Here is a 24,229-nt window from a genome sequence, read left to right on the forward strand (position 1 = left end):
GCCTAAAAGCGTTTCCTGTTTTGTTTCCTGTCTGTGGAATACCTCATGAGTGATGACTGGGTCGAGGACGAGTAGGACTAAGAGTAATGGGGATTACCATACGTAATCATAGCATTAGTGTCGTCCAGTGATTACCTGTTTCAATTTCGCACAATCGAATGTGTGGCTAAATAAGTGTGCAAGAGTCTGAAAAACCTTTGGAAATCATCCCTGCACCATCAAAAGACACAACATGTTTCATTAGGGAAATGGATTTGTGCTGTTTGTCTCTGAACAGACTATTTTAGGTTTACCTTGCACATAACTTACAATATTTAAAAAAAAATCCCATTTTTTTTTTTTGGAAAACCTTTATTGACATTTCAACCAAATACAAGCATGGGCCTACAACCCCCGGGGCTGGCCGCTAAGCAGTTAGATTGGCAGAGAACAAATTTTAAATCACATGCAGCACCTCGGGGAGCAGAATCACCATGCTAACGTACTCTTGGTCACTGAACAGCACAATTAGAAAAACAGGATATAAAAGGTTTTCATTTTATAATATAGGATGGAAGGATCAGGTGGCGAACAATTTCCCAGCAGAGAAAAATGGCAGGCAGAATAGTAAACGTGTCAACAGTAAACTGCAATCGGTCAAATCAATGGCGCTGAAACAAACGGTTCAGGATATGAAGGAATATTGCGGTCAATTCGCGCCTGCTAGTCACCTGCCCTAAGACCCAGAGAACACCACGAAAATTGAGGCACAGATGAAAAAGCAGTGATCGATACCAAAGGAAACCTACTGCACTGACCCAGAAAAAGAAAAAGACAAAGAAAGATAAGAGAAGAGAACAAAGGCCATAGAAACTAAAAAACGAAAAATCCCTTCCCCCAACCCCCCACCCTGCACCCCTGCATCTACCAAACGTTTTAAAAAACTAGATGATTCCCTGCTACTTTCTTGAACAATGGCATCCATCTTTTTCTTCATGACAACGTAGATCCCTTTGGTTAGCCACTCCCTAGGATACTGCTTATCAAGCATCGGAAGACCATTGTCATAAGGGTGATATTTCTGGAAGTAATCCAAAAATATCCAGAGAACACCAGGCCCATTGGGATTCTGAGGCCTGTTGCAAAGTTCCTTAGCTTTTGCATACCAGTCACCTTCTTCCAGACGAAAATTCTGAGCTTCATCAACTATGATATGCTGGACAGATGAAAAATCTTCTCTCATAAAGGTTGTCCGTGTAACTGACTGGCAAATGTTTGTTAATCTAAAAAAAAAAAGAATAAACGTTCACAAAAAGGTTGTAAATTTACACTATTTGATGACTGTATAGACAGGCAGTATAATATAAACCATCATAATACAATCAGGGCTGTTCAACTTTTTTATTCTATTTGTAAATGAGAAAGCAAATAACTAAGAAACCCAAAGTGATACACAAGTTACAAGAAAAGAGGAAAAACTGCAAACAAAAAACTAAAGAATGAGGCATCGGTTATTTGTTGGAGATGACCATCATAACTTAAGTAGTATTCGACTTAAGAAACCCAGGGGTATATTTACAAGAAATAGCACTACGCTGTTTTCACGCACCGGAGCGTCAAAATATTTACAGGTGCCGTACGAAAATTCCTAACACCATGCTAGCGTCTTATTCACATTATGGCTCTACAAGGAGTTAGTACGGATAAGCATTGTAAAAAACATGACACTAACACAAGCACCAAGTCAATAAAAAAATGCACACTGCCTAACAATAATTGATGTTCGGCCAACTGGTGGCAAGAAAATCCATGCTTGCCGGCCTAACGGCACTTTTGTGCGTCTAGCTGGAAAAAAAACAGTAAAATGCTGCTAAGGTGGAAAAAACTGTTAAACTTACCTGAATACAGAATGGAGCAGCCACGAATGAGCACAGCACAGGACAACAAATCCCCCCAACCCCACTACCGGCCAAGATGGCCAGCCAGAGGGGAAGAGGAAGATGAAATGCAGGTTCAGTCAGGAGGAGAATGAGATCTTGATCTCGGAGATGACGAAGCACCTGCTCTTCATCAGTTCCAAAGTGTCATTGCGGACTAAAAAGGCCATATGGCAGTCCATAGTGTACAAAGTGAACGGCGTAGCTGAAGTCAAGAGGACAGTGATGGGCTGTAAGATGCGCTGGCATGATGCCAAGGGTACACAGTCAAAATATCGAGTAGGAAACATCGACCTACCATAATATCGAGTCTGAAATATCGAAGGAGCATAATATCGAAGGCAAGAATATCGTAGGACAGAATATCGACCCAAGGTAAGTAATATCGAAATACTTAATATCGATGTAAGTAATATCGAAGTTAGTAATATCGATAGCATATATATCGATGTTACTAATTTCGATGACACTAATATCGATATTTGTATTATTTTATAGTTTTTTATTATGTATGTGTTATATGTTTAATTTATGTATTTAAAATAATTACTATTATATGTGTATACATTTTATATAATAATAAATAAATGTATAAGAAAATTGTATGTTTTAGTACCGGAGCGGGTTGTGGGTTTATAGGGGAATAGGGTGGGAAGTAATTTAATTATGGTAAATTGATTATTAATTAGTAGGATTTATTAATAAATTATAATTAATTGGTAATTATTTGAAAATAATAGGAAAATAATTTTAATTAATGTATTAATTGATATATATGTTCTGTAGCGGGTTGTGGGTTTATAGGGGAATAGGGTGGGAAGTAATTTAATTATGGTAAGTTGATTAATAATTAGTAGGATTAATTATTTAATTATAATTAATTGCTAATTAATATTGATTAATTGGAAAAAAATTAATTGATTAATTGATATATATTTTCTGTAGCGGGATGTGGGTTTATAGGGGAATAGGGTGGGGAGTAATTTAATAATAATTAATTAATTAATATATGTTTTTAAATATTTATAATTAATTGGTAAATAATTAATATTAATTAGTTAATTAATTAATATAATTTTGTACATATTTTAAATTAGTAATTAATTGGTAATTAAATAATATTAATTAGTTAATTACATTAATTAGAGTAATTTATTTATATATATAATTTTTAGTTACTGTTAATTAATTGGGGAAAAATGATATTAATTATTAAATTAAATTCATTACAGCTAATGTGCTAATATATTTACTTTATTGTTAATTAATAATTAATTGCTAATTAAATAATATTAATTAATTTTGGGTAAAGGAGTATTTTTAGGGTTCAGGGTCAGTTTTGGGTTTTTGGGTAAAGGGGTATTTTTAGTGTTCAGGGTCAGTTTTGGGTTTTTGGGTAAATGGGTTTTTTTAGGGTTCAGGGTCAGTTTTCAGTTCTTGGGTAAAGGGGTATTTTTAGGGTTCAGGGTCAGTTTTCAGTTTTTGGGTAAAGGGGTATTTTTAGGGTTCAGGGTCAGTTTTCAGTTCTTGGGTAAAGGGGTATTTTTAGGGTTCAGGGTCAGTTTTCAGTTTTTGGGTAAAGGGGTATTTTTAGGGTTTAGGGTCAGTTTTCAGTTTTTGGGTAAAGGGGTATTTTTAGGGTTCAGGGTCAGTTTTCAGCTTTTGGGTAAAGGGGTATTTTTAGGGTTCAGGGTCAGTTTTCAGTTCTTGGGTAAAGGGGTATTTTTAGGGTTCAGGGTCAGTTTTCAGTTTTTGGGTAAAGGGGTATTTTTTGGGTTCAGGGTCAGTTTTCAGTTTTTGGGTAAAGGGGTATTTTTAGGGTTCAGGGTCAGTTTTCAGTTTTTGGGTAAAGGGGTATTTTTAGGGTTCAGGGTCAGTTTTCAGTTCTTGGGTAAAGGGGTATTTTTTGGGTTCAGGGTCAGTTTTCAGTTTTTGGGTAAAGGGGTATTTTTAGGGTTCAGGGTCAGTTTTGTTTTTTGGGTAAAGGGGTATTTTTAGGGTTCAGGGTCAGTTTTTAGTTCTTGGGTAAAGGGGTGTTTTTTGGGTTCAGGGTCAGTTTTCCCTACTGTTGCACTCTCTGGAGTGGGAATAGTAATTTTATCCCTACGCTATCAAACGCTTTCCCTACTGTTGCACTCTCTGGAGTAGGAATAGTAATTTTTACCCTTACGCTATCCAACGTTTTATATAATTAATTGTTAAAATATCAAATGTTTATTTTATTTTTTATATTACTTACATTTTATTTATGTTATTGTTTTATGTTTGTAAATGTATTAGTAAATTAGAATATATTTCATTAATGTATAAATTAGTAAAATAATTATTAATACTTATTGTTCAGTACATATATATTGTATATTTACTGTATATATTTAATGTATTATTAATATATATGTATTATTTATTAATTTTAAACATTAGATACTTTTAAATATGTATGTTTTATTTATTAGTGTTATATACTTAATTTTACATTTATATATTAAAAGAAAAAAATCGATAATTTTAACATCGATATTTTTTACATCTATATTATTTTTTCGATATTTTTGTACTTACCATGTTGTAGATAGGATGTCGATATTTTTGCCCTCGATATTGTTGACTCGATATTCTTGTAGGTCGATATTTATGAGGTCGAAATTCTGTCAGTGATCCGATGCCAAGTGCAAAAGTAAGCAGAAACGGTCAACCAATCTACAGGCAGCATTGCAAACCAGAAGGACCTGGATCCCCTGGAGGAGCAGGTGTCCGCATTAATTTCTGAGGAGTCGATGGTTGTAGTAGTGGGACAGGACAGTGCCTACTATGACCAACTGCATCAGGATAAGTACAAACGCTGGACAACGGGGGAACTATGTAATGTGGTGCAGCCAAGCTAGCTATGTCTCAGCGCTCTGCTGCACTGTCTGCAGATCAAACAGTAGCCACCTGACTACTCTATGCTTAAATATGACATCACTGGCAGGCTCATGGGCATTTTGATCACATGTTGGCATAGGGCAGCGTCGCAAGCCTCATTGCTCAGCTCTCATAACTCAAACTAAAAGAGCAGCAATGTGCTGTTTTTACAAAATACGGCACATTCCTGGATTAACTGCATGTACTGGGATTATACTGCTCCCTCCCTAAACATGACAGGAGCTCACTTTCTTGGAGATATGGAACTCCCCACTATTTCGGATTCAAACGCCAAGGAATTGGCAGCCCCGATCACCACAGCAGAGATCCGTACGGCGATAAAAGCATTAGCCCGTAATAAGACACCGGGCTCAGATGGGCTCCCTATTCAATGTTAGTCAACATTTGCAGCATCAATGATTCTCAAATTATTGCAACTTTATACCACCTCACTTGCCGAAAGCTTGCTGCCTCCTACTATTAGAGAAGCATTAGTCACGTCCCTATTGAAACCTGATAAGGCCCGACTGATCTCACATTCTATAGACCCCTATCATTCCTTAATACTGAATACAAAATACTTCGTAAAATGTTAGCGTCAAGAATACACCCCTTACTTCCCAAATGAATACACACGGATCAATGTGGGTTCATACCTAAACGCAGTACCTCACTAAATATTCGCAAGCTACATGCCTTGATACAAGCAGCCTCAGCATGAGCGGTGTCAGCAGGATGCTTATCACTAGATGTACGCCAAGCGTTCGATACCCAGAGTTGGCCTTATGTGCTGGCCGTATTGGCCAAATTTGGTTTACCCCAGAATATTGCAATTGGGTAAAATTGCTCTACACCAACCCTACAGCCCGTGCTAAGACTGGGACAGCCACCTCGCCCACATATCGTGTCTATTGTGGAACACACCAGGGATGCCCCCTCTCGCCCTTGTTGTTTATATTAGTATGGTCCCATACGGTATCCCAATAGGTGAGACAACCCATTCTGTATCATTCTACGCAGAAGACATGCTGCTGTATTTTAAAGATTTGAATAACAATAAGTAACCCATAACTTCTGTGAAGTATCTGGTTTATATCTTACTACCTCAAAATCAGTGGCGTACTCCTTTTACAAACCTTACGATAGACCCTATTTGCAATTTTGCAGTTCAAATTGTAACCCACAACCTTCAAATATTTACGAATACACATCTACAGGACCAATGCGGACATTATAGATGGGAATGTGGTTAAAACTATTAATTCGCTCCATTCCCAGATCTCGTTCTGGCTGTGTCTAAAATGGTCATGTTGCCCAGACTCCTATATCACTTTGTGAACCTTCCTGTTGCCCTCCCGGCATGGATTTTTAAAACACTAGATACCTTATTGTCAACTTTACTTTGGGGAACGGATCGGCATAGACTAGCCTTGGCCAAAATGCAGCTTCCGAGCATCGCAGGCGGTATGGGGTCTCCTGATTTTAAGGCATATTGCATAGTTGGGCAACTGCAATGGCTAGCATGTTGGTTAGCTGGCCATAATCTATTTGAAATAGGATATTCTCCTGAACGTTTGCAGCGCGGAACTCTACCGGCATTGTTATGCCCTGGTGTCGACAAGATGCAAGACCCTCCCTTTCTGCATATTGCAATACATTATTGGAAGCAGGCACTAAAATATGCAAAGTTACCTATCTCATATGCCCTAAATATCCCACTTTGTGGCCTACACACCCGACATGGAATATTGTCAAATGCTCCGCTAAGGAGTTGGACACAGGCCGGTACGGACACGATCTGTGACATATATTTGGATGGTAACCGGATGCCCCATAATGAATTTGTGAGCACTAACGCAGTACCAGAAACATTATTCCTCACGCATGCGGCAATTACACAATTTATTCTGAGATATTGGTTGGTGGATCAGAGGGAACCGCCTACCTTTCAATTGTTGAAGACCATTCACATAATGGGACATGGATGCCACCTTGTTAGATAGTTATATAGAGGGCACATCTGGGTACTTGTGAGAAGTTGGCCTGGTATATGATGATCACTATTCTAGTGAGCACCTTGCACCAGTCCAAACGACCCTTATGGTGATTGGTTGTAAGTCAACCTTATAGACCAGCTATCCTAGGGGTAGCATGGACAAAAGCAGTCTTAGGCTAAACTCAAGAAGGCATGTGAAGCCAGCTGTTTTACCATATGCAATCCTTTTAATACCAAATGAAAGGACACCACACAAGTTATATATTATAAAATATATGTATTTATTACTAGAATAATCCCCTGTACTCTTTATGAGCACAGAAGCACAAGCGTTAAACAAGGAACTTCATATAGCATACAAAAGTTGCACAAATATGGATAGGCCCGGGTGGCCCCAAAAACCATATACTAAAATAGTGGTATAAGAACCACGTCACAAACAATGGTAAGGCCTAGGGCCTTGAGAATCGCTGGGGATACACTGGACTAACAGCAGTTAGGACATAGGAAGCCCACAGGATGCGGGTGCAGTGTCTATAGGCACACGCGTTTACCATAGAAGTCAATGGTGTGTAAAAATTAGAAAGTTATAGGTTTGGGAGTCTTCCGACTGGACTAGAACTTAACCACTTAAAATTAGGACACTAGAGGTGTAAACCACTACAGGAGCACCGGAGTACTCTCGTTACCTCACCCACAAGAAGCGGGTGCATGGGTGTCAAAGTGCGTCAGGTTTCGTCGTGGAGTTCTATGGAGCCTGGAGGTGAAGATGCTGCAGGCGACCAGGAGAGAAGAGTCCGGTTGAATCCAAGGGTGGATCGAAGATGTAGAGTACCTGAAAGCAGAGGGGACAGGGTCTGAGTCACTAGCCAGTGACCAGGAAGGAACCAGGAAGGAACCAAGCGATGTCGGGTTGCAATCAGGTGATGTCATGAAGCTTGTCTCCGCTGCCACGTGGACCAGGAAGTATCGAGGACGACTAGGAGGTGGACGCGAACTGTCCCACGAAGGCTCTCGCTGTCGGCGGTGTTGGTTCTCTAATCGGAGCCAACAGGCCATGGCAAATGCAACCCGCGCAGGAATCGAAGATGGCTTCTGGATCAGACCGGGAAGGTCTGATGGGCTGCTCCTTTTCAGGGGAGCAAGGGCCAGTCTGGAGCAACCAGACCAGCAGTTTAAATTTGACCGGACAACGCGTCAAGCAGGAAAAATGCAAAAGGGCCCCACGCAGCACTCGGTGAGTGTGGAGAGGTGGTCTTCGGTGCAAGAGCTGCTCGGGGCTGGGGCTTCTCAATCCCCAATGCACAGCTTCGAGGATGCCTCGGGAGCTGCACAGGAAGTACTTCGCTGGCTTTCCAAGATGGCCGGTCCCACGTCTCATGTCGCCTTTACGGGTCTTAGCTTTGCTGGGACTGTGGATCAGGTTGTTGGATGTCTGGAAGTCCGGTTTTTGTCGGTCTCTGTGGTTCGAGCTCCGGCGGGAGCAACAACAAAGAAAACCTTTGAGCGCTAATGGTGGCTGCTTGTGCAGGGTGGTCACTCCTTGACCACAAGGGAGATTCTTCAATCTTCTACGTCGAGTAGGATGTCGTAGGGTCCAGAGTTACGTTTCAAAGTTTCAGTCAGGATAATCTAATGTCTATGGGCACAGCTCCTACCTTTATTCCAAATCAAGGGGCTGGATCTCCTGCCAGGTCCCTCCTATGGGTGGGACCCAGGAAGGGGGTGGTTACACCCCTTTCCCCTTGACCAGTTTCGCGCCAGAGCTAGGGCTGGAGTGCCCCAGCACCGGTTTGAACTGGGCTTTGCCTGGGACACCTTGTGCGCCCCAGGCAGTGTCTAGTTTCATTCAGCCCTCCCTTCCCCAATCCACTATCTCCTGTCTGGGGTGGTGTAACACCTCCCTGTGACAGAAAACCTTTTGTCCAGGCCTCCCCTGCCGGAGTTTCGGTCAGCAGCAGGAAGCCAGACTTGTGTCTGTGGCAGCAGCATCCATTTTGTGATGCTGTGGCTCTGGTTAGTTTTAACCGCGTTTAAGCAAAGTAACATGTCTTCTCCCTCTAGAAGGGTGGAATGCTGCCCCGTCGCCAGGACTGGCGAGGGGGTAGTATTTCAAAGCGTATGACACCTTACACGACATGTTTTGATAAAGCCAAACCAAAGATGGCATTTAACCGCGAGGTTCATAATGCACTTAAGAGTATATGGTATGGCAATATCCTAGAACAGCTATAAGGACTTGGTTCCGAAAGCTGCAGACAAGCTCAGCTCATGCTAGAGCCCCATCTCGCATAAAACCAAGCACTCTGCCTCCAGGATTGTGAAGGCCTGCCATATGAGTGACTTATAGGTGTATATGTGTCCAGATATAGGTTTAGACATAGGTATACTATATCTCAGCAAGGGGTGATTACACAACCTTGCCCCAGCTGAGTGATCAGCCAGTTGTGTCAGTTTGGATGGTCAGCCAGGGGTTGCAAAAGATATGCTGCAGCCCTGGTAGGCCTTGGATACACCTATGCCCTGGGTACCTATAGTACTCTGTACAGGGGCTCATAAGGTGACCCAATATCCAATTAGGTATGTACCTAGGGTACATGGAGTCCATTTTGAAGAGAGAGCAGATAGTTGGCCTGGGATCCTGCTAATCAGGGCCCAGGCTAAGTCGAAAACCAGCTAAACACTAGGCAAAAAATCTGGGATAACCATAGTCAGGTATCCACCTTCCTACAGTACTCCACTGTTACCACTTCTGCAAAAATGGGAAACGGTGCTAGTAAGGGAATCGGAAGATAGAGAGCGGGCCCTAGTTCTGGAACACCAAAGACGGGGCTCCCGCAATTTCCGACTAAAAACAATACAGCTATTAATATTACACAAGGCTTACCTCACTTCCTTTGACAATACAGAAAATGTATCCTACTGCCTCTTCTGACTGTCCAAGATGTTCTCATTATAGTGCTGACTTTATTCACATGTTATGGACCTATCCTACATTGGGGAAGTTTTGGTCGGAGATCACACCGAGCCTTTCCCTACTTACAGAGAGCTCTCCTTGGGCTACTATAGAGGCCTCTCCCCAAAAAGGCGACGTTACAACGCCGCTTTACGGGGTTAGCCCTGATGCTTGCTAAAAGAGTGATCACTCAGCGCTGAAAATCCCGCACAGCACCACGAGAAGGCAAATGGAGGGAGGAGGTTATTCGATGGGCTGGGGCTGAAGGGGAAGTACTTCAGGCCGAGGAATATAGAGGGTTGAGGAAGAAGCAGATCTCCCTAGACTGGGCTCAACTGATAGAACAGTTTAAAGCAGAAACAGAGGAGGCGTTGGAGGGTCCCCGTGATACATTGAATGACCATATAGATAATGCCTGATTCCCAATTGTACAGCGATTCAGACTCATTACGGCAGCAACGTTTTTAGGGGACTGTTAATGGGGCGGGATGTATTGAGGGAGGGGTAGTAAGGGAGGGTTAAATGTTATTGAAAAACACACCTATGTCTACTGTTTCAATAAAATTGGTTTGTGAGTACATAACTAACTTGGCTGTAAACTAATATTTGATACAGACAATCTGAAAAATACTGTAATTGTATGGAATTATGAATGTATATGAATACTATGTTATACAAAATGTAAAAAAAGAATTCCAGAATGTATAACATGCCTTCAAACCCAAAAACCTTAATAAAGTTTGTGTTAAAAAAAATGCATGCACTGTGACACATACAGCAGATGTACACCAAATCAGGCACCCCTGCACCATAGTACAAAGGTACCCAGCTGAATGTGCACCAACAGAAAGGAAAGCACAGGGATGTGTTGTACTGTCCTAAACACATTGAAACCCTGCACTTTCCTATTCACACAGTTTGGCGCTGTGCTGCACTGCCCCACATGTCTATAAAAGATGCCCCTCTGTCCCACTTGGGCCCATGCACATTAACCCAGGCTACACATTCCTAGCATACATTTGGTATATCACAGTGTGGAAATCGCAGATAATCTGTTAGCATGAGCTGAAGCCATTTTGGTTGTGGCATCCTTTTTTGTTAGCCATGTGCTAGCCATGTGCTTCTCCAGCCTTCACTGTTGCTTGCCTTTCTATTTTGCTTCAGTCATCAGCTGTAGTTAACTCCTTCAGTACTGAGCCAGAGCACTGTGTATGCTCAGAAAGAGCTGTAGCTGCTATAATGCACCTGTTTTAGAATGTAACTGTCAGGCTGTTTCGACTGATGGTAGAAGTTCTATCTCCCCTCCCATTTTGCTGACTAAGTAACATTTGCCTGCCCATGTTAGTCAATAGCTATTCCTGTGTATGCTTGTACCTCCTTCTTGAGTCACCATGCTTACTCAGCTGTAAACAGGGTATATAAGACCCTTGGTTTCTGTATTCCTTGGACTACCTCCTACAGTGCCTGACGGTGCTGTATTGAGGTAGTCCCACTCATGATTAATAAACGTGTTATTTGATATTCCAGCTTCTGTGCCAATCTCAATTGTTTGGTCTAAGGACCTGTGAACAGATAATGGTGAACCCCTGCACCAGTGAGCCCCTAAAAAGGCTAATTTTCCACAAATTGGTCCCCAACGTTGGGCCCTTCGGAGACACGGCCATCTGAAGGAGCGGTCTTGGCGGAGGACAGGAATCTAATGAGGAGGCACCCTGCACGAGGAGAACCTTTGTCTTTGCAGACCGACGTGTTTTTCCGATTTTCCCGATCAGAGCCTCTAGGTGTTGGGCCGTCACAACTGAGATCTCCTTTGGCGTAATTGACCATTAGGTTGACCCAGAGCTTGGCAGGTGGAGGTTGGAGACTTTGGTTTGGTAAGGTCGCTGGAGCGACACTCTTGTTTTGGATTTGCTTGGCCATGATTCTGGTTTTGTTTGTTTTATTATTGCAATAAACAAAGGCAGGTAATGAGGAGATGTTTTGTTTCTAATTTAATATATTTGGGATAAGTATTATATTTGGGATAAGTACTACTTTAGTTATACTATTATATTTACTATAATATTTGTGGCATGCCTTCTTAGAATATGTTGCTGTCTTGGAGGTACCAATATGGATCTAGAAAGTAGTCACCCGGCTCCCCTAGAAGGGACACCTAATAGGTTTATGTATATTAAATATGGTATTTCTTCCATAATGTATAGTACACTGTGGAGCAAATATACCAAAAAGGATCCTGATCCACTGTAATAGGCATGCCTTCTGGAATAAGTAGGATTTGGTAAAGACGCAGAGTGTTTGCGAACACTCTGCCGGACCAACTGGTAATTTGGTGTATTTTGGAAAAAGGTCTGGGGCTAGAGCCTGTCTTATTGAATATTGAACAGTTTTTAGGCCGTTTACTTGTCTTTGTGCAGTATCTGGACTGCTTTTGAGAGCTCTTTTGTTTGTAAATATGATTTACAATTGGTTTGGTTTAAGTACAGACTGTGGGCTGCCTCTTGTTTTTATCCCGGTGTTGATTTGTGGGTTGATTTTGTGTTTCAGTGTCTATGAGGTTTGTGGATTGACACCCGTGATAATGTTTGTGAAGTACTTGTTTGAGTGAGTAGTGACTGTGCTCTTTGTGTAAGGATGGCTTTCCTCAGCAAGCTGCATTGTGTGTTATGTGTATGTGGCCCCTTCTTGAAAATGTTTGGAATGAACTCAATTTGGTTTGTTGTCGTCATTGTGTTCTGCAGATTCGATTGGAAGAATTACACTTTAAATTTCAAAGAATGAATTATATAAAATATGTTAAGAAGCTGCACGCTACTATGAAAAGTAAAGCAGTAACAAAGTATAGATGTGTGAACATTCAATTATTATATTGTCACAATGGTAAAACATTAGAATTCAAACTCAATAGGAAAAAGTAGGCCTCACTGAGAAAAACAAATGTGTGTGTTTTACACAACCAGGACTTAACAAAATTAAAAATAGGTGACCAACATTTTGTTAGTACTGCCTATCAGTGGTGCAAAATGTTACAGCACTATCCTTAGATACATCATTTTAAATATTAAAAGGCATTCACATTATATGAGTAATTGGTTGCTGATAAAATAAAAGCATCCTCTTTTTACCACACTGCAAACGATATAGTTTGACTGGCTTGGAATGCCGGGTTTTTAATAGAATGAATGGAGCCTCATTCCCAGCACCAGCTGCTGCCTTCTCTCCTGAAAAGTGTAGACGCTAACACCTGCTGGTCATAAAATACGGCTAAATAAATAAGACAGGCACACATAAAAATAAACACTGTGGCAACTAGGTTTTAAGTTAGTACAAAATGGCAAGTGCATCAAAGACTACTAATTTCGAAAGTTAGAAATACAGCTTTATTATTTTGGATAAAAGAGAAATCATAAAAGTAAGGACTTTTTTCCTGTTGCTTTCCTAAGAAGCACATCTGTGGATCTGATGGTAAATAATTACTACTTTCCAAAGAGTGAAACAAACTTTCTATGTTTCAGTAAAGCTTCTGTGCTTAGTTTCAAAAGAAGTTTTGTGAGTGCCATAAATAAATGCATTTACAGACAAGAGGAGAGGAATGAGGCTTGCTTTTCTTATGTAGAAACAACAAAAGGGTTAGTGATCCTTATTCAAAAATGACTACATGGAAAAAAAATGAAAAGTCATTGCACTAAAATCGTGTTTGCATAATTATGATCTTTATAATGTCTAATAACACTATTGTTAAAATTCAATAATATTTTGCAATGTAGAAAATTACCCTGTGCAAAGTTTGCATTAAGATTTCAATATCTAAATTGTTAAATATATTGTGCATCAAAATTAAAAAGGTGAATATTAGTTTCTCTAACAATGACAATATTATTCTATCTTAGTGACAAACTTAAAATATGATTTCTAATATGGCCTAATGGCTGCAGTCTCAAATGCAATTAAAATTTATACAAAAAGAGTAGCTCTAGGGGCATGTGAATTACATTGCACACCTTAATGCACAATAGTTCTGGGCGCATTATGAAAACTAAAATTTTGAGCCAATTTTTAGGTGCTAGAAAATACACTGCACAAGAATAAAAAAATAAAGAGGAAACGTTACATCCAACCTTTCAAATATCAGCCAACGGGCACGGAGCAGGGATGCCCTTTAGTCATGCTTCTCGAATAAGTTACTTTGAATTGTGATGGCCACATGGGGATAACTTTGCTCAGACAAGGGACAACAGGTTTAAGAGTCAGAGGTCAAGTTTTGTATTTAGCAAACCAGCACGGCTGATAGCTAAATACCCACAAAGGAGGGGTTTGAAAGAAAGAGGGAGCCAGAGCGTAGAGAGAGAAGGAGGGGCAATGAAATAAAGTTTGCATTAATGCACTATCATGTTAAACAGTACAATGTCTAAAGGAATTGGTAGTTGGTCATTTGATTAATGTTTTCTAATTAGCTCAATGTGCTTGTACTCCACAATTTACAAGGTGGTACAGTTCAATAGTATTGGACGTGGCCTCCTTGGTGTGGTTTCCCCTAGTTATTTACCTCCTACAAGTCTGTCCGTGCCCTGCTCCAAAAGAGGAAAGTATTGTCTAAAGGAGGTCACCTGTTTAGGTTACCTACTGTCGAAAGGGGGTAGGAGACTAGCTCCTGGGCAAATTAAGGATAAGCAAAATTAAGTAACACACTGTGTTTCTCTCTCTCTCTCTCTCTCGCCTGTCTAAGCTGTCTAGGAACGGCCATTAGACAATCGGTTAGGCTCACTTTAGTCATTCATTTCACAAGATGCCGTGAATATGCTCGTGAATAAATAGAGACATAGCACCTCACCAGTGCACGTCTAAGTGGCTATTAAGTAATACTGTTTGAACAAGTTGTTAGAATCAACAAAATGAATAAATAAATACGCCAAGTTATTGCCCCTCCTGTCTGTAAATGATGTACCCTTATTTGACCTTTAAGGGGAACTATATGTTGGTGGTTTTTGTTCCAAATTTCCAGTTGGCAACACCATTATTGTTTGTAATTACAGCACTACATAAGTCGCAGAGGCATCACAAGTCCCTCATTAGTTAGTCTATGTAATCAAGCTGACAGCCCTTGCTAGAACTGGTGAATAGGTTTCTTCCCTCAATATGATATTACATGGCCCAGATCGTGAAAAGTATGATGCATATTGTTCACAATACTAGAAAAGATGCCCATATGCCCTTAGCACACATTCTTATGAACAAAATGTTCTTTTGCTTGTTTTCTTGTCTGCCACAAACATGTTCTGCTGAAAAATTCATGTTATGCTTAATTTATTAGTTATTCATGTAAAATGGATCTCTGTTACTTTCACAGTTTTAGAGTTTGTTGCTACACCTATAATATGAGAGCATGGTCATAAGAGCAAAACATTGTTCTTCTTATGCAAGGAAAATAATTTTAGAGGAGTCTACAGTTTTGCACAATAGTGAAGGTTAACAAAGTAGTAGCTGTATCATGATGACTTATAAGTCCAAGTTTGTTAAAAGAATAGTTGTTTTGAAATTCCTTTTTCTTTGAGATTCTTCAGAAGAATAATATTGGGGCGTTTCTGAAATTGAATATCCTCTTTTGATTGATTTTTTGTATGTTGTGTCTAAGCTGTCTAGGAACGGCTATTAGACAATCGGTTGGGCTCACTTTAGTCATTCATTTCACAGGATGCTGTGAATATGCTCTTGAATAAATGGAGACAAAGTACTTCACCAGTGCACGTCTAAGTGGCTATTAAGTAATACTGTTTGAACAAGTTGTTAGAATCAACAAAATGAATAAATAAATACACCAAGTTATTGCCCCTCCTGTCTGTAAATGATGTTCCCTTATTTGACCTTTAAGGGGAACTATATGTTTGTGGTTTTTGTTACAAATTTTCAGGTGGCAACATCATTATTGTTTGTTATTACAGCACTACATAAGTCAAAAAGGCATCACGAGTCCCTCATTAGTTAGTCTATGTAATCAAGCTGACAGCCCTTGCTAAACTAGTGAATAGGTTTCTTCCCTCATAATGATATTACATGGCCCAAATCATGAAAAGCATGATGCATATTGTTCACAATACTAGGAAAGATGCCCATATGCCCTTAGCACACATTCTTAAGAACAAAATGTTCTTTTGCTTATTTTCTTGTCTGCCACAAACAAGTTCTTCATGTTAAAATTCATGTACCTATTAGGTTAGGCTTAATTTATTAGTTATTAATTTAAAATGGATTTCTGCTACATTCACAGTTTTAGAGTTTGTCGCTACACCTATAATATGAGAGCATGGTCATAAGAGCAAAACATTGTTCTTCCTATGCAAGGAAAATAATTTTAGAAGAGTCTGCAGTTTTGCACAATAGTGAAGGTTCACAAAGTAGAATCTGTATCATGGTGACTTATAAGTCCAAGTTTGTTAAAAGAATAGTTGTTTTGAAATTCCTTTTTCTTTGAGGTTCTTCAGAAGAATAATATAGGGGCGTTTCTGAAATTGAATATCCTCTTTTGATTGATTATTTGTATGTTGTGTCTAAAGATTTCTGTTCTGTTCACTAAGAGATATCTGCTGCCTTACAATCATTGCCAGAGGGGCCCGGACATCAGACCCAGACTAGGGATTCAGTGCAAGTCTAGCTTGGAACTGAGGTGAACGAAACCAGCACAGGTGGTTCTGGCACCTAGGACCGCAGTGAAGGTAGAAGGCTGGAAGCACTGGGTCCATGAAAGTGACGTGAAATGTGTATCCCTACCACTGTCTTGGGCGAAAGGCGGGGTCACAAATCAGGACAGAGAGCTGATTCCTTGCTTTGTTCCTTTTTTCCTGATGCCCACCTGAGAGAGGCACAGATCGACAAGGACAGCAAGGAGGCTTTGCTTGAGGTGAACCCCTCTGAAACAATAGTTGCTTCAGATGCTTCAGCATTATGCTTCCGAGTCCCGGTCCCCAAGTGAATACAAGTCTGCACCTTTGTTTGTCGATAAGGAGGTGCCTGGACACACTAGGGAAAATCTGTGGGCCCGGCGAAAGGATAGTGCGCCAGCAGAGCAACACAGAAGTTTGGGAAGGACTTGAGTTCAGGGTACAGGTGCTGTGCCTCTGGTGCCTGTTATATTAGAGTGAAGAATACTGGTGCACTGCCTGAGACACTGGACAGGATAGTTGAGGGTATTTGCCCTGGAGGGTGATTGCCCTAACCTGAAAGAACTACTTTTTTCCTTAGCCTGGGCCGTGATTGTTTTTCTGGGTTGCAAGTTGTGCAGCTCCACCGTGGGAGAAGTGAACACTTGATGAGCGATAAGAGCCTGCCTGTAAGGCTCAGACGGACACAGGGAGAAAACTCCCCTCTGGCTGATTGTACAGTGGCTTCAATTTCTCAAGTACTTTTTTGTTAGCAATGTACCCCTTTGGTCATCCCATTTTTGAGGAGGCCTGTTTGGTCCTCCTTGTCTCCCAAAACAAAGATTGTTTTTGTGACTACGAGACAATGATTGTGTTTGCTTCAATAATCGTATTTGGAATACTGTTTTTTTCAGCAAGAAAAACATCTTGTGCACACTTTGATAACTACCACTCCGCCCTGCCCCTGAACATATAATTAGTACTCTAGCCCTCATAAAGAAGAACACCGGAAGGTCTATCAAGATAATGTTTTTATTTAGACATTGCATCAGACATGTGCTGTTGGCTATTTCCAAAACTGAATAAAATAGCCACTGCAATCCACTGGAATTCAGGGACACGAACTTGTATTGGATGGCTTTGGACACTGTTTTCTGTCTGAGGCCGGATGTTATTATCAGCCCTATATATAATTGTTGCGATCCTTTTTTCCTGCTGCCTTTGTATGCAATGTGACCCAATACTCTGTCCTCTATGTATTTCTACTTGTACCTCATGTATACCAGATAAACAAAATGTTCAGAATGCAAATGCCCGACTAGTAACTGACCAAGAAATAGGAGCACTAATGTTAGTTAATATAGATGATAGCTTGCATGTTTCTTCTATTGCATAGCGGATGTCTTCAGCTAATGCAAAAAGGGCCGTCTGTGGAAATCACAGATAATCTGTTAGCATGAGCTGAAGCCATTTTGGTTTTGGCATCCATTTTTGTTAGCCATGTGCTAACCATGTGCTTCTCCCACCTTCACTGTTGCTTGCCTTTCTATTTTGCTTGAGTCATCAACTGTAGTTAACTCCTTCAGTACTGAGCCAGAGCACTGTGTATGCTCAGAAAGGCCTGTAGCTGCTAGAATGCACTTGTTTTAGAATGTAACTGTCGGGCTGTTTCAACTGATGTAATCAGTTCTATCTCCCCTCCCATTTTGCTGACTAAGTAATATTTACCTGCCCATGTTAGTCAATAGCTGTTCCTGTGTATGCCTGTACCTCCCCTTTGAGTCTCCATGCTTACTCAGCTGCAAACAGGGTATATAAAACCCTTAGTTTCTGTATTCCTTGGACTACCTCCTACAGTGCCTGAGGGTGCTGTATTCATGTAGTCTCACTCAAGAGAGATTAATAAACGTGTTATTTGGTATTCCAGCTTCCATGCCAATCTCCATTTTGTTGGTCTAAGGACCTGTGAACGGATAAGGGTAAACCCCTGCACCAGTGAGCCCCTAAAAAGGCTCATTCTCCACAACAGGATGAACATCACACTTGAGGGATGGGAGATCTGTGGGCCATGGCTTGTACATACACATAGGGACATGTATATTGTGACTCCCATACCTGTCTACATGGCATTCAGCTGTCCTGGCATGCAGGCTCACACCACACATGTGTCAGCTGCCATGGTAGGGACCATCTGAAAACTCCTCCACACATATATGACTGGGTGTGGGGGTGAATGCAACCTGTGTACACCACTGGAACATGGGCTATAGGTAAAGTGAAAAGGAAAAGGGCTTCTATGCATACATTACGGCAGTGCCAGCATGCATCATCTCACAAATGCATTGAAGGACATATACACTGGATTATGTTCCATCCATGTGCACACCTCTGCGCTACTGTAAAAATGACAGCTGTGCACCAATGCAGGTAGCCTTACACCATGGCACACGGCTATCTGTGTTCAACAGTGTCAGCTCAAGGAAAAACATGTGGTGCACCCAATCCTTGTGAATATGGTGCTGTCCTGTGTATGTGCAAAGACACAGGCTTGCGTAGATAAAGTGATCGCTGTGTTGTGCCATAACAATGTAACATGCCCCCTGATAGGTACATGTCACCATTCCCAGAAACTCTAACATCTGCTATGCTGCCTGACACATATAACTCTATAACATCCTGCCATGTCTGCTCATTGGAGATGGCCCGCATGATGTAGTTGGCATTGGCACTGGAGAGTCATTGTATGATCAGGGTCTCATCACTGTTTGGGAGTAAGTTGGCTGCCACAACCTAGTTTGAAACAGCCAGAGGAGTCAATGGACACATACAAGAGGATGGATCGGAGTATAGAGATATCAGACTACCTGCAAATGACCAACTCTGGTCATAATGAAATGGCATAAACGTCAGGGATTAAATACTGACTTGTAGGACAGGCACCATCTACTCAAAATAGGCTCACAGTGGTACTGATGACAATACTGAAATTCCTGTCATCTGAAATAAAATACAGTGCTATCTGCCATCCATTCCATTGCACAACAGCTGTCTTACGCATCAATAAAGAACTGAAAGTGTCATGTAATGCACTTTGTTTGTCAACTGCCTTAAACCATGTCAACATGTAGAAGACATCGCCAACAGTATTTCCCCATCTTATTGCAGAGGATGAACCATTACCTCCTGGCCAGTACCCTATCCCGGACACCAGTGATGATGGCTACGAAGACAACCTACCAACCATCTACAATGACACCCTCCAAGAGCTCCTGGACTCCATTGGGACCTCACCTCCGGACACAGGGAGGGTCAGCAGCATTGTGGCGTCATCACATCCCCGCCCAACAACCAACAGGCACTACCTCTCACCACACCCTCATGAGAGGTGAAACCTCAAAACCAGTCCTAGGATGCTTGTTTCCGGTCCAGGGAGGACCTGGGGTGAATGTTTGACATTGTTTGACATTCTGTCCATCAATTGTTCTTTTTGCACCTATTGGCATGGCATTTGCCCCTTTTCCCTCTTGCATGGGGACATTGCTAATTAGCACAAAACATTCTTGTGAGCCATACTTAATGGTTCCAAAAAGTATTAATGGGTACATTAAGCATAAGAGAGCATACACATTATATGTACTTACATGTTAGTCCACTTCGATGCCCCGTTCTGAAATAGGTTGGACTCCCTGCCAACCTCATCTGCCCAGTGATGCTTTAATTGTGGGGTATCACAGTCCAGCATAGATGAGCTGCATCTGTTGACGTATGTTCTCCCACTGTTGATTCCTGATCTTAACATGGTAGCCCTGGATCACACTGCCCCCACGAGCTATCATATTGGGAAGGTAATATTAGACCAACCACAGGAATGGCCCTAACCCCGGCGCATTCATGTGCGGACTATGCCTTGGCATGATCCCATGCTCAAACAACAATCCTACCACAACAAAAACCCCTTAAAAACACCCAAAACCCCTATAACAAATGTACCCAAAGAGACAAACATCAGACAGTACACAGGACAATAAACAAAAATATACCATTAAAACACACAAAAAGGACTTAATGAACACAACAGGGACAGAAGACACAACACACAACCTCTTCGATCTCCAAAACCACTCTCCAGCACAATCACAACATCACCACTAGCAAACACAGACAGTAAAACTGTGACTGATTGTGAAAGCGAAAGTAAATTCACAGTTCCCGGTTTGCAGTATGCAGGGTCCATTACATCACTTCCTTTAATCCATTACTTTACTTCCTGGGCAGATGCGGTACGTTTTCAGCCTATGCGTTGTTTGTTTACGCTAACGCTTATTGCATCTATTTCACTAAAGGCCTAACCATGGAAAAAAAATTGATATTGCAAGTCCGCAGGAGAGCCTCATTTTTAAATTACAAGACTGCAGAATCTTTTCACGCTGAATGGTGTACCGTATTATCTTTTTTTTACGCAAGAGGTCTACTTTGGATTTTGTTAGTTTTTGAAATGTGCAGTTCATGTAGATATTGACAGTGAACACAGTTTTTTGCGTAATGGGTATAGTTAACTGTTATATTCTTTTTATGTATAGTATTTATTAGTTATCTAGCATTAGTTGAGCCTGTATCTTTCATTATGTTCCGTTACCTAGCAAAGTGGAATATTGCTCTCTTGAAAGCTTCAGTCTTCAGTTATTGAGTGGAGGCTGACCAAGAGAGACACCTGTTAGATCTATTGTGTTGTTCTTCTTTTAAGAATAAATCTTCTTCCAATTTTCTTATGGATTTCCTGGATTTTATTTGATTGGATACAACATAAATTTGGCGATGAGGTGGAGAAGACAAAAACACTACACGGACCCACCATTTTCTTCATTTTTGAGACTTTCATGATCCTACAGACCTTTGTTTCATCTTGCGCTACTATTTCAATTGAAAATTACGGTATGCCTATTTACTTATTGTGAAACTTTCCATACTGATCCACCCTTCAACCTATGTAATTAATTGGGCACTTTATTGAACTTTCTATTCGCTGAAGATCTCCCTGCAGTGATTTAGCAAGCTTTTTCAACCGTCATCCGAGCATTTCCAACCGTCATCTATCTAGTTACTTCAATAGTTTGCTAGACCTCTCTTGCTGAAAATCCTGCCATGATCGAGCGATTTCATTTATTTTAATTTTAATGATTGTGCCTCATTTTATTTCAATTTTATCGTTTAGCTTACCTTTGCTTCACACTTTTAACTAAATTGACTTTTACTACAAGAAGATTAACTGATGTCTTCACCTGTGGATTTATTCAGCCCGTTTCCTTTTCATCAAATATACGGGTTTTCACTAAGTAATTGATTAACTTTCTTACCAGTGATTTTGTTTATTTCCAAGTTCGTCATACCTTCAACGATCATACCTTCAACGATCTACCGAACTTTTGGAACTTGTCATTCCATTCCATAATCTTCACCATCAGATTGCCGAACCTTCGTCCTCCATTCTCTGGATCGACCTGCCCCTGACGCTTCTACGTACACTGGAACGTCGTCTTCAACTATTCTACGTATTTTGCTCTTTGACGCGCACACCATCTTCACGCACAAGTATCACGGGAGAAGCCCTTCTTATTCATATTTGTTTGTTGGCGCGTCGTCTTTTGCGCGGTGATGCGCACACCAACTTGATGCACAATTAACATGCGAGAAGCTCCTCCTTCTCATCGTTGTTGTTGACTCCTTTAACGCGCAGTGATGTGCACACCATTGACACGCATTTTCTTCGATTAAGTGTTTCGTGAGAAACGCGGTGACGCACACACCAATGTTTCTTCATTTTTTAAATTTACCTCACAGATTCTATTCCACACCTTGGATTTGCGCACGGTAATGCGTACACCATTTAATGATTGATTTAATCAGTCTCAATTATTTTTCAAATTTTCTTCAACAATAGTAAGTATCCTGAGTACATTTTTAATGTAACTTTCAAATTATTCTGTATTTTAATTAACTATGTTGATAATTAGAAAAATTGATGAATTAATTTACTATTTATGCTTTTTACACTGGACAATTTGACACTGAATTTGCTTATTGATATATTTCATCCACTGGGATTCTGTTTATCATATTTTCCTTCCTCTATTTTACTAGTTTTACATTTTACTATCTATGGCTGTTCAAACAGCAGCACTTCCTTCTCTTTTTCTTCCTGAACCTGGTACACCTAAAATGAACTGGACTCAATGGTACAAATCATTCAATAGCTACATTATTGCTATTGATGGTGTAAAATTCTCTCCTGTTAGAAAAAATGCAATGTTGTATAATTGTCTTGGCAATGAAGGTCAAAGAATTTTTGACCATCAGCCTCCTATTGTTTGTCCACCTTTGGACGATTGGAATTAATTTACTGAAGCTGTTCTTCGTCTTGAAAAACATTTTAAAGATGAGCCAAGTATAATTGTTGAGAGGCACAAATTTTATACACGTAAACAACGTGAACATGAATCTATTGACAATTTTCCTGCTGAACTAAGAGTGCTTGCCTCCTCTTGTGAGTTTGAGGGTCCTGTTAAACAATATCTCAGAGATCAAATTGTTGTGAATTGTTTCAGCAACAAGGTTCAGGAAAGGATTTTGTGTTGCAGAAATCCTTCCTCATTGAAACATTAGAAATTGCCAGGGGTATTGAAAGATCAGTAGATGCCTCTAAAGAATTAAGAAATGTAAAAAACACTGGCACTGAATCTATAAATAAAATATCTTCTCAAACTCCTCCTATTACACCTCAACGTAATAAACCTTTAAACTCTAGACAAGATTGGAAAAAATCTGATAAACCTCTTCAATGTTTCAGATGTGGTACTAAATCTCATCTAGCGAACGCATCTTGCTGTCCTGCTATCAATAAACAATGTTCCAATTGTAGGAAAATGGAACATCTTACTTCTGCATGTAAGTTTAAATCTAAAGTTATGAATTTAGAATCCTTAGAGTCTGATGTTCAAGAATCTCACACAGATCACACCAGCGTTAACAAAACTTTATTATCAGTTGATATGTTAGAATTAGCAGACAAAGTCAATATAGGTGATCCTGTCTGTGACGTTCGAATTGGTGACATTCAGACTAAAGTCACGGTTGACTCTGGTTCACCTGTAACCATCCTGTCGGACAATTTTTTCTTTAAAGAATGGAAAGACTCTAAACCTCTTCCTCCTGACATTCGTACAGTGACCTTTGGAGGTCATTAAATGGATATGATGGGCTATTTCACTCATGATATAAATTTTCAAAATAGAGTTATCAACTCTGAAATGTATGTAGCCAAGAAGGGTTATAATTTATTTGGCTGGAAAGATCAGGGTAAATTTAGCATGGTTTTGAGACCGGGCACTGACAATCCTATTTTTTTTAGATAACTCTACTAACATAAATTCTTTTCATTCAGAAAATCTGTCTTTAGAGGCCATTCTTGACAAACATAAAGATGTTTTAAATGAAAAACTAGGATCAGTTAAAGGATTTCAACATAAAATGATACTGAAACCTGATGCAGTTCCAGTCATCCATAAAGTTAGACATGTCCCGTTGAGTATCAGAGACAAAATAAAAGCACACCTATTACAACTGTGTTCTGATGGAGTTATCGAACAAGTTGATTCTGCTCTATGGGTTTCTCCAATAGTTATAGCTCTTAAAAAGAATTGTGATGAAATCAGGCTGTGTGTAGATTTAATATCTTTGAACAAAAACATACAGGTTGATTGTTTTCCCCTACCACGTATACAAGATATGTTGGCTCAATTAAAAGGTACAAAAATAATCTCTACCA

General features: G+C 40.3%; 1 protein-coding gene across 1 annotated transcript in view; it reads right to left on the reverse strand.

Annotated features, from left to right (window-relative positions):
• Positions 1 to 784: 784 nt before the first annotated feature.
• The window catches only part of LOC147729840 (schlafen family member 13-like), a 780,854-nt gene continuing 757,409 nt past the window's right edge, over positions 785 to 24,229 (reverse strand). The window contains exons 5-6 of the mRNA XM_086954038.1: positions 889 to 1,262; positions 785 to 792 (exon numbers count right to left, since the gene is read on the reverse strand). Coding sequence (XP_086810164.1) covers positions 785 to 792; positions 889 to 1,262 — 382 coding nt within the window. The remainder of the gene's footprint in view (positions 793 to 888; positions 1,263 to 24,229) is intronic.

The sequence above is a fragment of the Lissotriton vulgaris genome, chromosome 2_1, assembly GCF_964263255.1.
Source record: "Lissotriton vulgaris chromosome 2_1, aLisVul1.2, whole genome shotgun sequence".
NCBI lineage: Eukaryota > Metazoa > Chordata > Amphibia > Caudata > Salamandridae > Lissotriton > Lissotriton vulgaris.